General features: G+C 40.8%; 1 protein-coding gene across 7 annotated transcripts in view; it reads left to right on the top strand.

The window, feature by feature from the left end:
* Positions 1-16,880, top strand: part of elavl4 (ELAV like neuron-specific RNA binding protein 4) — a 258,140-nt gene that overhangs the window by 167,062 nt on the left and 74,198 nt on the right. For all 7 annotated transcript variants that reach the window (XM_034179719.1, XM_034179718.1, XM_034179716.1 and 4 more), the window contains one exon: positions 13,016-13,169. In XM_034179719.1, the coding sequence (XP_034035610.1) occupies positions 13,016-13,169 (154 nt within the window). The remainder of the gene's footprint in view (positions 1-13,015; positions 13,170-16,880) is intronic.

Raw genomic sequence — 16,880 nt, 5'->3', positions numbered from 1 at the left:
AGAACAATGTTTCTCAACGTTCAGTTGCAAGGAATTTAGGGATTCCATCATCTACAGTCTATAATATAATCAGAAGATTCAGAGAATCTGGAAACCTTTCTACACGTAAGTGGCAAGGCCGAAAACCAACATTGAATGCCTGTGACCTTTGATCCCTCAGGCAGCACTACATTAAAAACCAACATCATTGTGTAAAGGATCTTACCGCGTGGGCTCAGGAACACTTCAGAAAACTATTGTCAGTTAACACAGTTCATCGCTAAATCTACAAGTGCAAGTTAAAACTCTACCATGCAAAGCGAAAGCCATACATCAACAACATCCAGAAACACCTCTGCCTTCTCTGGGCCGGAACTCATTTGAAATGGACAGATGCAAAGTGGAAAAGTGTGCTGTGGTCTGATGAGTCCACATTTCAAATTGTTTTGAAAAATCATGGACGTTGTGTCCTCTGGACAAAAGAGGAAAAAGACCATCCAGATTGTTACCAGTGCAAAGTTCAAAAGCCAACAGCTGTGATGGTATGGGGGTGTGTTAGTGGCCATGGCATGGACAACTTACACATCTGTGATGTCACCATCAATGCTGAAAGGTACATCCAGGTTTTGGAGCAACACATGCTGCCATCCAAGCAACGTCTTTTTCAGGGACGTCCCTGCTTATTTCAGCAAGACAATGCCAAGCCACATTCTGCACGTGTTACAACAGCGTGGCTTCATAGTAAAAGAGTGCGGATACTAGACTGGCCTGCCTGCAGTCCAGACCTGTTGCCCATTGAAAATGTGTGGCACATTATGAAGCGCAAAATACGACAACGGAGACCCCGGACTGTTGAACAACTGAAGTTGTACATCCAGCAAGAATGGGAAAGAATTTCACCTGCAAAGCTTCAACAATTAGTGTCCTCAGTTCCCAAACACTTACTGAGTTTTGTTAGAAGGAAAGGTGATGTAACACAGTGGTAAACATACCACTGTCCCAGCTTTTTTGAAACGTGTTGCAGGCATCCATTTCAAAATGAGCAAATATTTGCTCAAAAACAATAATGTTTATCAGTTTGAACATTAAATATCTTGTCTTTGTGGTGTATTCAATTGAATAGAGGTTGAAGAGGATTTGTAAATCATTGTATTTTGTTTTTATTTACATTTTACACAACATCCCAACTTCATTGGAATTGGGGTTGTACATGTGTTGGTGATCATTTTTGATTGATTAACTCATGCATTTTTCCACCAATAATAAAGGGAAAGTCATGTTTTTTTTCCCCCCTGCAACTACTGTGACGAGAGAGAGAAGAACAAGGAAGTGAAAGTCACGTGTGCTGCATGGTTCTGCAAATATGCGCACAAAAAATGACCATAATATTCTGGAAAAAGCATGGCATAAATTCTAGCTATACTAGGCCTGTCAACACAATTGTAAAACTGTTATATAGTTTGATGTCTGCACTTTGAACACACATTCAAACAGAGATTCAGACTGTCATGTATTGGATGGTACTTTCGCTTAATTCCGTCATTTGACTTTGGCGCGTCTCAGCGTCAGACAACTCCACGGGGTTAAAATATATTTTTGGGGACTGCGCGGTAGTTCTCCTAAGGATTTACTTTGGTGTGGACATTAAAAATAGTGAACAGCTTATTTGTGAAAAAAGGAAAAAAAATAGCTTTTCCCCTTCAGTGTGGGGCAGACCTGTCACAGTTTTCATCCAAAAGGAGCAAATCATCTAACATCAGCCAATTTACGAGCATAGCTCTGCTGAATGTGGAGGGGAAGATTTTCTTCTCCAGTCTGGTGAAAAGTATAACTAGCTACCTACCAAGCAATGGATACATTGACACTAGGTGACAGTTGGCAGGCATAACTGGCTTCCCGGTGTGTGTGGAACATTCAGCGCTAATCTGGGAGCAAATCCAGAGGCTGCATGCAATATGGTTGGACTTTGCCAACGCTTATGGGTCTGTTAAACACCAACTCATCAACTTCCCCCTGGATTTCTTCTATATCCCAGACTGCATTAGAGGACCTGCAGTTATGCTGGTGCCCGTCAGGATTTCACCACAGGCTGACAGTAGGTAGAGGTAAGCATCACAAGGGGATGCTCAATCTTGCAGCATTTGAGAGAGGAGTAACGCTACCATCAGGAGGTGCTTCAGGTTGTGATGCCTAGCAGCTCAAGGAGCAGCCTGCACTTCAAGTGGAGAATAAGTCTCATTGCTTAAAATGCATATTTTGTTAATAAAAACAGGGGCCTTCTTCAGGTTTTCACCACTGTGCTGAACACAGTGGTGGTGCCTCTGTTCATCACTTGGGGCAGCATGACGTAGTAGCAGAAAGAGTGTCAGATATAGATATAGCCCAGCTGCTGTTCCCATAGCATAAATAGCAGAGTGTATCTTTCACGTTCTGAATCAATATGACAGGTTCACAATTTGCTAATACTATCAGAAAGGCCAAGTGGGTATATTTGTCCATTATACCACCTGCCACAATCAAACATGGTGATCTTGGGTTTAGTTTGCAAAGTTAACATTCCTGTGATCAGTCTCACAAGAGCCTTGCATGTGCCTTTCAACTTTTACAAGAGTTTTAGGATGCAGAAGTAGCAATATTGGAAGTTTGACTCAGCTGCTTCATACCGTTAAAATCAATCGACTGGTTCATGGTCGATGAGTTCAGAGGTCCATGTGTCAATGCAGTCATATCTATTACTTTAAAGTCCATTTTCAATTTGTACACATGTGGACAAAATTGTTAGCACCTCTATATTTTATGTGCACATTTTAATATATCGTCAGAAATAAATGCAAACAGGGCAATTTTGTTTTATCAAAATATTTTTTAAATGTTCTAAGTTATTTGCCAACAAGAACAAAATAAAATGCTTTCATAAAGTGAAACAAAAAATCCTAACATAAAATGTATTGCTGGACACAATTATTGGCCCCCTTTGGTGATTTTACAGTAAATCATCACTTTTACAGCCAGTTTTCTTTAGACAAGTCACAGGATGGATACATGAACATTTCCAAGTCACTGAAAATGTCTTGGATGTCATTTACGTCAGTCTTTAAGGAATACAAACAGTATGGTATTCTGTGGTAAATCTGTCTGGAGGAGGCAGTTCTCAAAAACTGAGTGACTATGCAAGAAGGAGACAAGTGAGGGAAGCCTCCAAGAGATAGGCTTCTGTGGCTGTGATTGGAGAAATTGTGCATAGTGAAACTTTTCACTCTTGCACCACCAATTATCGCTTCATAGTGAATTGGACCAGGAAGGATTTTCATACAACAAAACAGATGAAATCTAGGCTTGCATCTCTCATGTACCTTCTGGAAAATTGTAGCTGAAATTTTTCATCTTTTTATGACAATCCTTGTCTGTGCCACTGTATAACTGGTGATGCAACAGTTAAAAGTTACACTGTACAATTTCCCCAATCATATCCAGAGACACCTGTTGTGTGGGCTGCCAGAAGAGGAGGTACTGCTGGCCCACCACCAGAAGGCGCCCTGCCTGAAGTGCGGGCTTCAGGCACGAGAGGGCGCTGCCGCCTCAGGAACAAGCCGTGGTGACAGCTGTCACCCATCATCCGTGACAGCTGTCACTAATCAACACATCTGGTATAAAAGCAGGAAGACACCTCCACCAAACTGCCGAGATATCATCTTCATCTGGAGGTAATATCCTCAGCCTTTTGTAAATCTGTTTATTGTGAGTGTTTGCAGGAGAACCGGTCGTTTTTGAGGAGGCTGTGCAAGACGGCGCTCCTTTTCAGCTGAGACCGCTGCAACACGCTGAGTGAGAGGTGGAGGTGGCATTCCCACCAGTGTTACTGGGTGTTCACACACCCACCCTTTGACTGTCTTTTGCTTTCTGCCAGCAGTACCAGATCCGACACGCCAGGAAGGTGGCCACCTGGGGACTCCAGGACTTGGCGGCTCCAGTATTCCTCGGGTTCAGGTGGCGGTGGAAATCGTGTGGTTCCGGTTCGTTTCCAGACGGGCGTCTCCTATCGTCGAGCCTGCCCACACGACACCTTTTATTAATTGACTGTTGCACATTCTGATTCTGCTGTGTTTGGTTGTGACATTCACACCAGTAAAGTGTTATAATTTGACTCCTTCCGTTGTCCGTTCATTTACGCCCCCTGTTGTGGGTCCGTGTCACTACACTTTCCCAACAACAACTTTTAATTTCAGAGTTGTCATAGGTATCTTGGTGGCTTTCCTCATCCATTTCTTCCTTGCACAGTCACTCGGTTATTGAGAACTGCCTCCACCAGACACATTTACCATACAGTAATCAATCAATCAACTTTTTTTTTATATAGCGCCAAATCACAACAAACAGTTGCCCCAAGGCGCTTTATATTGTAAGGCAAGGCCATACAATAATTATGAAAACCCCAACGGTCAAAACGACCCCCTGTGAGCAAGCACTTGGCTACAGTGGGAAGGAAAAACTCCCTTTTAACAGGAAGAAACCTCCAGCAGAACCAGGCTCAGGGAGGGGCAGTCTTCTGCTGAGACTGGTTGGGGCTGAGGGAAAGAACCAGGAAAAAGACATGCTGTGGAGGGGGGGCAGAGATCGATCACTAATGATTAAATGCAGAGTGATGCATACAGAGCAAAAAGAGAAAGAAACAGTGCATCATGGGAACCCCCCCACAGTCTACGTCTAAAGCAGCATAACCAAGGGATAGTCCAGGGTCACCTGATCCAGCCCTAACTATAAGCCTTAGCGAAAAGGAAAGTTTTAAGCCTAATCTTAAAAGTAGAGAGGGTATCTGTCTCCCTGATCTGAATTGGGAGCTGGTTCCACAGGAGAGGAGCCTGAAAGCTGAAGGCTCTGCCTCCCATTCTACTCTTACAAACCCTAGGAACTACAAGTAAGCCTGCAGTCTGAGAGCGAAGCGCTCTAATGGGGTAATATGGTACTACGAGGTCCCTAAGATAAGATGGGACCTGATTATTCAAAACCTTATAAGTAAGAAGAAGAATTTTAAATTCTATTCTAGAATTAACAGGAAGCCAATGAAGAGAGGCCAACACGGGTGAGATATGCTCTCTCCAGCTAGTCCCCGTCAGTACTCTAGCTGCAGCATTTTGAATTAACTGAAGGCTTTTTAGGGAACTTTTAGGACAACCTGATAATAATGAATTACAATAGTCCAGCCTAGAGGAAATAAATGCATGAATTAGTTTTTCAGCATCACTCTGAGACAAGACCTTTCTGATTTTAGAGATATTGCGTAAATGCAAAAAGGCAGTCCTACATATTTGTTTAATATGCGCTTTGAATGACATATCCTGATCAAAAATGACTCCAAGATTTCTCACAGTATTACTAGAGGTCAGGGAAATGCCATCCAGAGTAAAGATCTGGTTAGACACCATGCTTCTAAGATTTGTGGGGCCAAGTACAATAACTTCAGTTTTATCTGAGTTTAAAAGTTTAAAACAGTACCATGCTGTTTGTATTTCTTAATGATTGATGTAAATGTGTTGTTGATTTAGGATGAACAATAATCTGCTGCTCTGTGTTAATCCCTGGATTATGCCTCCTGTTATTTGATCTGATCTAATCTAATCTGATGGTATCAGCCTGAATGCATGAATGGGGAATCCCATACGGACTCTTTCCAGTCCCTCGATGGTGTACACTGTCTGGCCTGACCTGACTTCAGCACAGTGTGCTGGCTCAGATCTAACTGCTGCCGTGCCAAATTGTTTTGTATTCATAAAAGCTTGCGTAACATTCTGCATGCACGTGTGTGTGTGTGTGTGTGTGTGTGTGTGTGTGTGTGTGTGTGTGTGTGTGTGTGTGTGTGTGTGTGTGTGTGTGTGTGTGTGTGTGTGTGTGTGTGTGTCTTTCCTCTGTACAGCTGTGATTCGGTCACCATGACCCGCAGCTTCCTCGAAGCAGGTCTCACACTGAGCGTAGATAAGTGTTATGATTAGTCAACTGACGCAGACTGTTCTTGGGTGTGTTTTGCGATTTTAAATATTGATTTATATGACAAGTTATGCCAAGTGCACAGCGTAACAGCTGTCAAGTTAAATTTACTCAGCTTGGAGATTTGAGTAGAAAATAGACTTTTTTCGACATACAGGCTATAACATTTATGTAGTGTGGTATTCATGCAGTCTTCATTGAGATCTAAGATTACAGATTCTCACTCTCGTACTACAAAAGGTTGCCTGAAGTCGTCCTTGAGATAGTCAGGTTTCCTAATGACAGAAGACAGCTCCACGTCTCTGTCTGGTGCTATCGCTCTTCCACTTCACTTCCTCCTTCTTACTTACCCTCTTTCTTTGCTTTCTCTCTCTGCAACAGAATAAAATCCTTCAAGATAACCAGGTAAATTGACAGGTCGTGCTATAATTTTATAAAATCATGTTTATTACTCTTTCATGCCACATCTTATGCACTCTGTCATTAAACTTGTGAAGAAACACTTGGCCCAGAGTTTCACATACACCCAGGCGATATGTGTCGTTCTGTAGTGCCTTTTACTGTGGTTTGCTCCATCACGACACCTCAGATTTGACAGCGACTGCTGCGGTGCTCTTTTCCAACTGAGGTGCGAAAGGAAGCAGCATGCCAAAAGGTGGGAGCAGCTCATGGTGACACACATACCGAAACCACAAACTCTGACACACATTCAAACAGTTTGTGAACTCTTATCATCACACTTACAGTTTTCACAACTTACTGCACACACACATTCCCTTTCCACATACATACACCATGCCACACTTGTACATAATGCTGCTCACATCTTGAGGAGGTGTTGATGGATTAGACATCTGGAGTTAGCTGACAAGGAGAGAAAATGAGGGGAGAACTGCAGAGAAAACGAAACAAGAAAAGACAAGCAAAATGAGGCAGAATCTGGAAGAAAGGCACTTGTGCAGGCAGGAAGGAAGGAGAGAAACAGAAGAGCATGAAGGCACCAAAAGAAGAGAGGAAACAAGGGGCTGAGGAGAAATGCCAAAGAGGAAGAAGTGTGAGGAAAAAAGACATAAGAAAGCTGGCTGTTCCCAATCCCATTCTCCTACCGTTAAAGAATTTTAGGAGGATTTCCATGCTGTTGTTCGAGGATATGACTGCATATCCACTACATTTGGCTGACTTTAACCCTATTTGATGACTTATGTCTGCAGATGTCAGAGGTAATGAAAGTACTGCAAAAGAATGATGCCCCAGTCAGGAGCAGTAGTAATGGGATTTACTCTATGCAACTTTCAGTCCAGTAGAAACTATGCATGGATGGTGGGTACAGCATTTGACAGCTGAAACCTAACTGGTAGGGAGCTTCTGTTGTACAGTATAACTTGTTCGTTCGACGAAACATCGCATTCACATGCAGTATATAGAGTATAGTACTTGTATATACTAGAATATGACTGACTGAAAACTGTGTACGTGGGCTTATGTGTGGAAATGAGTGGGAAGAGGGTGTGACAATATGGAACTGACTAACGTGTGGGTGAGTGGTGACACGAAGAAGTCTTTTAGTCTCTTGATGAGAAGAGGCTGCTGCAAGGGCAAGTATATAATAGATGTTATATGTTTTTGTGGGTTTGTTTCTGATTGCATATTTGAACTTGGCTGTGTGTGCTTTTACAGAATTGTGTATGAATCAAAAAGTCTTAAAGGGATAAAAGAAATATTTTACTGCTACTACAAATAGTATGTTCAGGGTTTGGTGTATTCTTATACAGTAAAATTGAACTGTGAAATCCACTTTCCAGAGTTCACAAGGCTAAACTGAGTATGATGAAAAGGATTAAAGGCTTTTGGTAACTTACCATTTGGCTCAATGCTAATGTCTTAATTAAAATGCTGCTTGAAAAAGCTAAAACCTTTCCTTTAGACATCTGCAAAAACATTAACCTTTACCTTTTTAATTCAGCCATATTTTAATATACACCAGCACATGAATTCAACAGGGTGAATTAATTATTTTTTCAAAATCCAAATACTGTTAATCCACTCCCAGGCTACATAAACAATTCTGTAAAATTTAAAATAATAGTTACCAGCTACTGAAAGGAGGGTTTTCTTTCACCATAGCATTAAATCTAGGCTTGCATCTCAGATGTACCTTCTAGCAAATTGTAGCTGAACTTTCAGGTCTTCTTTTTAATAAAATCCTCCTCTGTACCACTTCATCATGAAGCTGTATAACTGGAGATACAAAATGCAAAACATGCACTATGCACAATTTCTCCAATCACAGCCACAGAAGTCTGTAACTTCTTCTGGGTTGTCTGGGTGTCTTGGTGCCCCCCCCCCCCCCCCCCCCGGATAGCTTCCCCCTCACCCTGGAAATCTCTCTTGTGTCATTTTCAAAAATCAGGAGCTTTATGTGAATTCATGTCCATCTGTGATGGTGAATTGGACTGAAATGAACAGGTCAGATTTTCTCCATGTGAATGAAACGGTCGATCTGCATGAAGACGCAGCTTTCAGCCTGTCAGTGGCTAGCATTAATGGACGTATTTAGACTTAACAGTAAATTACAAGAAAAGTGTGCCAACAATCACATAACTTACCTACAACTTATGTCCTGCATGTGCTAGACATATGAGTCATATGCTGGCACTCGTTGAAAGTTTTCAGCATGCCCAAAATTTTTTGAGGAGCTCAGCTTATTAGGACATACATCAGCGAGCTTCAGCTTGTTTCAATGTGCTCTTAACTTATAGAAAACTTACCCTTAACTTATTGAACTTATGCCAGCATTTTTAATATACCGTTATTTCCGGACTATAAGTCGCACCGGAGTATAAGTCGCACCAGCCACTTTATCCATTATAAAGAAAAACAAACCATAAATAAGTCGCACCGGAGTATAAGTCGCACCAGCCACTTTATCCATTATAAAGAAAAATAAACCATAAATAAGGTCCACTGGACTATAAGTCCCATGGACATACAGGTATGTTAACATGAAAAGTTCAGATGATAATATTGTGACGGTTACCGTTTTCGGATGCATATTTCACCAGTCGCAACTTGTAATCTGCAGAGTATGATTTTCTTTTTGGTGGCATTTTTTCGTGCCTTCTCCGTTGTCTTGTTATGTTATCAGTAACGTTAAAATTTTTATTTTTCTATGGTAGTCAGAAGTCGCAGGAACAGTTACACAAGCCTCGAGTGCCCTCTCGTGAGCTGCATTTTACCTACGGATATGTTTGTATTTTGCGGACCACATTGCGAGCCGAACCATGCAGCGCCTACCTGCGCAGCTCATGACCACCCAGCGGTGTCGATCCAGCTCCTTCCAAGTGGAGACGCTAATCCTCCGCCGTCGCTCAGTGCTCCCATGCAGCTCTCAGCGTTAACTCTGCTCACACTGATATCCAAGGGTTGAAGCTGTCTTGTTAGCCGTCCCGGAATAAACACCATGTTCGTCTGCTTCAAACGCTTTTCACAATCATCGACGCCAGCTCCTTCCAAGTGCACACGCTAATCCTCCGCCGTCGCTCACCCAATGCTCCCACGCAGCTCTCAGCGTCAACTTAAACACTCTGCTCACATTGATATCCAAGGGTTGAAGCTGTTCTGTTCGCCAAGCCGGAATACCAGCGTGAACTATAGGATGGCCGTCATACTACAGTGCCCATGATGCATTGCATTTCCTTTTCCGGTGGCCATTTTAAAACATAGATCGACTCTGTCACGTAAAATTGTTTTGTTACAGTAAATTAATTGAGATCCTACCGGTATATTTTTCATTTATAAGTCGCACCGGAGTATAGGTCGCACCTCCGGCCAAAACATGTAAAAAAGTGCGACTTATAGTCCGGAAAATACGGTAGTTGGCATTTGCTGGCTAAATTGTGAAGACAGGGCCTTTAGTCATCTTTAACTGTTGTTAAAACCGTCAAAACCCTAATTAGTGAGACAGAGACAGAAAGAGTGATGGAACAAATGCCTGCTTTGGCTGTGTTCATACAAAATCCTTTCTGTGTACACCTCTCAGTATGACAGTACAGTTCAGCAGCACCACAAATTATAGCTTCCCAAATTTCCTTAAAATAAATCAACACCTCATTCAAACAGATTCAGCAAAGACTGACATTATAATCCTCATGAAGAGAGTATTTATTGAAGGGCTGCATTTTATCACACTTTTCCATCTAGCTGATTCTCAAAGTGTTTTACAATGATGCCTCACTTTTGCATTGCAGGACTGTGGTATCATAGTGCATTCCATTTTATTGACGAGTTACGAATACATTGGGAAGTGAGCGTCCATGTAAATAAGGTTTTACTGAATTGAAGAGTTTACCTGTTTCAGTTTTTGTTTTCACTGTGCTGATGCTACTTTCAAGATACTGTATGCACTTGAGAGCTGCAGAAGGGAACAGCGCTTATAATGCCAAGCTCACATTTGCAGTAGTGATGGTAACAAAGTAACATTTGCGAGATCAAATCAAATGGAGCTTTTGATCCATAAAAAGATATGATCTTTTGGAATGTTTTGATCACCATTACTAGTCATAGTTGCATGATGGAGTAGAACAGAGAAGGATTTTTCTGGAAGAAAACAGATCATATCTCAGCTTGAGTCTCAAATGTGTGTTCTGGCAAACTGTAGCCAAAATTCCACACTTTCTTTTGAAGAAAATCCTTTTTAGTGCTCCACTATGAAGCTGTATAACTGGTGATGCAGCACACAAAAGTTGTCATGGTTGGTGTCCTTCATGAGTTTCCTTCTTGCATAATCACACAGTTTTTGAGAACTGCCTCCTCCAGATGGATTTACAGTACAGTACCACACTTCCTGTATTTTTTTAATGACTAATGTAATTGAAGTTTATGACACATTCATTAACTTGGAATTGTTCATGTATTCATCCACTGACCTGCCTATAGAAAACTGGCTTTAAAAGTGATGATGTGGTCAGTAGGTCTCAGCAAAAGTAGATGTTTGCTAGGTCTGTGTAAGTAGAAATATTGACATCATACCAGCAACATTAGATTAATTTCCAGATGGCAGAATGGTGGCTTAGTGGTTAGGACTGTTGCCTCATAGCAAGAAGGTCATGGGGTCAATTCCCACCTCTGGCCTTTCTTTGTGGAGTTTGCATGTTTTCCCCGTGTTTGCGTGGCTTCCTCCCACATGCAAACACATGCAGGTTAGGTGAATTCGAAATTTTAAATATAATGCAATGCTAAAATACCCTTGGCCATATGAGCATTGTCTTCTTTATAATTTGCAGTTGGTTAATTGGTATCCCAGTGCAAAGTGAATATATATATACACACACACACACATATATATATATATATATATATATATATATATATATATATGTATGTATGTATATATATATATATATATATGTATGTATGTATGTATATATATATATATACATACATACATATATATATATATATGTATATATATATGTATATGTATGTATGTATGTATGTATGTCTTACGTACCATTTGTTCATGTTCAGTAAAGCCCCTCTATCAATCAATCAGTCATAAACAGTATTCACATTTTAGCGACTTCTGCGGGAGGGCATGCGTGTGCTTATATATGAGCTTTGACAAGACCGGAAGTTAATGTTGAGTTAGCGAAAGTTAGCGTGCATGCTAGCGTCGGCAAAATGTCTTGTAAATCAGTCCAGAGGTGTTATCAGGTTCCAAAAGCAGCTTTTTCAGTTTCAATCGCTAGCTTTTACATAATATATGACAAAGAGGTTATATTTGCACACAAACAAAACAGAGTTTACAGCTAGTTAGCCCACCCACTGACATCACGATGCCTCTCCACTCTGATTGGCTGTCACCCCTGTCACTCAAAAAAAGAAAGGAACACAATGAAACAGAATATGACATTTTAACCTCTTAAAATAGATCAAGGTTAGCCATCTTTGAACTTGTCCAATGTCTATGTCCCAAAAATGTTCCCTGGGAATTTGAAGACTTTGGCAGTAATAGAACTGGAATTATTCTGAGCACGGACAGATGGACGGACGAACACAAAGTCTTCGCAATATCCGATGGCCATATTTGATGGTTTCAGTTAAAAATTGTCCGTAGGTGTGTGTGTGGGTGTGAATGTGTTTCTCTGTCTATATGTGGCCCTGGGAAAGACTGGCGTCCTGTCCAGGGGGTACCCCGCCTAACGCACCGCGACCCTTAATTCACTCGGTCAGGGTGGCTTTTTAGGGGAGACCGTTCGCACATTCCAGATACTCAGTAATCGGGTCTGATTGCCCACAGCAGCAGCCTACAGTTGTCTGTCACACAATTATCACCAGATCACTGCCCATTACAAGTGGCATTGAACACAGCACCATGTACTCACAGTTTGCATATGCACTAATGTCTATGGTATAACAACAGCTTACAAAGCTGAAAAAGTGGGTTCAAATAGAGACAGTTTTCAAGTGTTAATTTTAACACTCTCAGTGTTAATCTAAACTGGCGGTTTTGCTGTGTAGTTTCATTGCTATTGGTGATGGTTACAGACTTAAAACTCTTTTTTAAACCATTTAGCGATTGAATTCTATAAAAGGAGAAGCACGCTGTGTGGTGCATAGTCATACAGACACTCACAAAATTATGTTAACGGTAAAATAAATGAAGGGCAGTTGTTTTCTGGGGTGATCTCTCTCTCTCTCTCTCTCTCTCTCTCTCTCTCTCTCTCTCACACACACACACCCCTATCTGACCCCACCTGAATGAGGTTAAACAAAAGCAAACAGCTCTACAACAGAAAAACCTGCAGTGTGCATACATACACAAACCTGTAAATGCACAAGCAGTGCATCTTGTGTACAAGTGTAGGAATCAAAATAGCAAATGCAAAAAAGTATCCAGAGTCCTTGTGTGTGCACACTTTGGGCTAGGTTTAGCACATGCACAGTTAAAATATGGTCCTAATTGTTTTTAGATCTGAGCTCCTGGGTGGTAAATGCAAACAAAATACTGGAAATCTATTTTACTCTTATAAACCCATTGACTGTGTTTCTTCAGGTGTCATATGCACGACCCAGCTCAGCCTCCATCCGTGATGCCAACCTGTATGTGAGTGGCCTGCCCAAGACGATGACTCAGAAAGAACTGGAGCAGCTCTTCTCTCAGTATGGGCGCATCATCACCTCCCGTATCCTCGTCGACCAGGTCACAGGTATCCATGGGGCAACAACTCCTCTTTCTGTGTGCTTTCTCACACTAACGCCCATGAAGAACACACAGACACACTTTGTGTGTGTTCCTGCTGACATATATAGGGTGTCGCAAAAAAATATACAACATTTAAAACACTCGGTTTGACCCTTAAATGCTACAAACTTAATCACTTATGTTATTTGCAGAGACCCTCAAGTTTATGTTGATGCCAAGCAAGACTCGGGAAAATGCCAAGATTAACCATACTACAGCGAACAAAAATTATTGAGTTTTGGCACCAGACCAAGAGTGTCAAACAGGTGCAGCGACTTTATGTTAGACTGACAAAATGCAGGGCTAGTATTGACATTGGTATGAAAAACTTCGACCTTTCAGCTTTCTATCCAGGCATAAATTTATTTCCTAGACATATGCTTTGACCATTTTGTTTGCTGATAAAATGTTATGTAATACATATTTTTTTGATATATATATATATATATATATATATATATTATATATATATATATATATATATATATATATATATATATATATATATATACACATACACACATAGTAGGTAAATTAAGTGTTGAACACATCACCATTTTTCTCACAAAATATATTTCTAAAGGTGCTATTGCCATGAAATTTTCACCAGAAGTCAGTAACAACCCAAGTAATCCACACATAGAAAGAAACCAAAATAAATAAGTACAGAAAGCTGTATAATAAAATGGAATGACACAGGAGGAAAAAGTATTGAACACGCTTACTGAAAGTTATTTAATATTTCCTACAAAAGTTGTTGTTGGTAATGACAGCTTCAAGATGCCTCCTGTATGGAGAAGCTAGTCACATGCATTGTTCAGGTGTGATTTTGGCACATTCTTCCACACAAACAGTCTTCAAATCTTAGAGGTTCCATGGACCTCTTCTATGACCTCCAATCTTTAGATCTTTTCATAGAGTTTCCATTGGATTCAAGTCAAGTGATTGGCTGGGCCATTTCAGTGGCTTTATTTTCATTCTTTGAAACCAACTGAGAGTTTCCTTGGCTCTGTGTTTGGGATCATTGTCTTGCTGAATTGTCCATCCTCGTTTCAGCTTCATCATCTTGGTAGGCGACGGCATACTTTCTATCAAGAATGTCTGGGTACATTTTTCCATTCATCCTTTCTTCAATTATGACATTTGCTAGTGCCATATGCTGAAAACCAGCCCCACACCATGATGTTCCCACCTCCAAACTTCACTGTTGATATGGTGTTTTTGTGGTGATGTGTGCCGTTTGACTTTCAAATATGGTGTGTATTATGGCATCCAAAGTGTTCAATTTTGGGCTCATCTGACCAGACTATATTCTCCCAGTATGTTTTTCTTCATCACTGGAGTCTTTCTTATTACTTATTGGTACTTATTGTTTTCTTTTGAACAATTGTATTTGCTAATTCCAGGCCAGAAATGACCCTGGGCTCTTGCCAACCTCATTAATCATGATGGACAAGTGAGGGGCCGTGGTTCTTGATGCCAAAGTCTTGCCAATTTTCCGGTAGATCAGGGTAGCACATAAGCCAAAAAGTACCAGCCCTGCTACCATAACACCAAAAATGAATAAATCCTCGACGTCCTCAACTGAGAAAGGCACCAAGCATGCCACATGCCAGGAACTCCAGGAGTCGAGACCATAGCCCGCAGGATAGAGATGGGTATTGATAAGATTTTATCTATATTGATGCCATTATCGATTCCGCTTATCGATACGATTCCTTATCGATTCCCTTATCGATACCGCTTATGAATTTTCTCTGTCCTAAAAGTAGGCTTTACAGGTTTTCTATGTCAGCAACATTTTATTGACTCTTAAAGTAAATAAATATGAAATTGGTCACTGGATCTTTGACCTTTGGATATAAATAAACTCGACATGGTGGATCCTTGATCTCTGGACTAGGCATTGGCTGGTATGCGATTTGGATGGTATGATAACCGTGGGCAAAAATACTGCGGTTTCACGGTATTATGTGTAGCTTTAAAATGTGCTTTAACAACATTATGGCTATTTGCGTATGAAGCGCGCATGATTCAGGCACACTAATTGACATGATGTCTACCACTACGAGCATTATATCACTGATAACGTTAGAGAAAATACCCCGCTTCACGCCCTATGGCTGCTGGGATAGGCTCCAGCCCCTTGCGACCTGATCTTGGATAATCAGTTGAAGATGAGTGTGTGTGTTATTATAAGTAGTAGTATTTAGTAGTATGAAAAAATGTCTTCAAAAGTGGACCTTTAATCTAGGGATGTTGGGGAGGACATCCCCCGCCTCCACACACACCCTCTTTCTATCTGGATTCACAGTCGACGTATTGGGCACCCCTGCTCTAAAGAATGTCTCCAATGTCTCAAAAATCTTCACCCTCTGTAAGCATTTTGAGGATTGCAGTGAAAGCAGACTGATATTCAATGTCATAAAGGGTTAAGAAAGAATCCAAACAGATTATTTGTCAAGTATCATGGGTTCCCTTTGTAGTAGATACAATGGTACAACTCATGTTTGGAGGAACCTGAAGCACTGTGAATACTTTCCAGATGCACCGCAACCGTGCCCATGCATCGCAGTGAGGTGCACATGAATATTTTACTTTTTATTTTGCCAGAGTCAGTTGCACATGAGCCCACACTTACACAGGTACCCCCCCCCCACCCCCCCGCAGGGTTTTAGAATTTGGAATCAGTCAGTGGGAGCAAATATGGCCGAGCTTTTAAAGAATACATTGGAAGTAAGTTCATTATGGATTGCTGCAAATATTTTGCTTTAAAAAGTATCGGATAGCCAAATAGGAAGAAAAATTCATTTATAATCGTTTTTGTTATTATCGAATCGCAGTCCTCTTAATTGGAATCGAATTATGAGGTGCCTACTGATTCCCACCCCCTAATATATTTGTAGACTGTCTTTCCCTGCTTTTTAAAATTTAGCTGACAGATTACACATTGCATGTTGTACAAAATTTATTGTTTAATATGTTACTATACAAATAATGAATGCTTATGAGTTCAGTGGTATAAATATTTCATGAGGTGAAAGCTGGAACATACCATTCAACAAGGCAACGCCGACTTGAATGATATGTTCCAGCTTTCATCTTATTAAATATTCCTACCATTGAAGGAATGTAAAAACATTCATTATTTGTTTTATATAACAACTAAAATAGATCCTTGTCATTTGATATTATATTATTAATTTATAAACGACTGAAAAGGGAATTACATTTTGGTGCGTCACTGCACTGACTTTGTGTACTTCCAAAAAAAACAAAGTTAAAGACTTTGTGTACCTCCTCACTCCAGTGAAAAATCATGTGAGAAATTTGTCCAGCTTTGGGGCATCACTCCTCCTCTGACATCAACAATCCAACATCAACTTTAAATAGTAGTCCAAAAATAGGTGAAAAAAAATCACATCAGAAATGTGTCCAACTTTTCATTCTAACTTCCCCCTAACAGCTCTTCTTGCCTACAGACTGCTTACAGTGCAGTGGATTTGTTTTGTGTGTGTGTGTGTGTGTGTGTGTGTGTGTGTGTGTGTGTGTGTGTGTGTGTGTGTGTGTGTGTGTGTGTGTGTGTGTGTGTTTGGAGAATTAGCACCGTCAATTAGCTCCTCTAAATTGCCATCCGTCAGCAAAACAAACTCTGCATGTTTAGCTAAATGCTGCC

Source organism: Thalassophryne amazonica, chromosome 10 (assembly GCF_902500255.1).
Source record: "Thalassophryne amazonica chromosome 10, fThaAma1.1, whole genome shotgun sequence".
Lineage (NCBI taxonomy): Eukaryota > Metazoa > Chordata > Actinopteri > Batrachoidiformes > Batrachoididae > Thalassophryne > Thalassophryne amazonica.
Note: the sequence above shows the minus strand (reverse complement) of the source record. Positions and strands in the feature narration are given on the sequence as shown.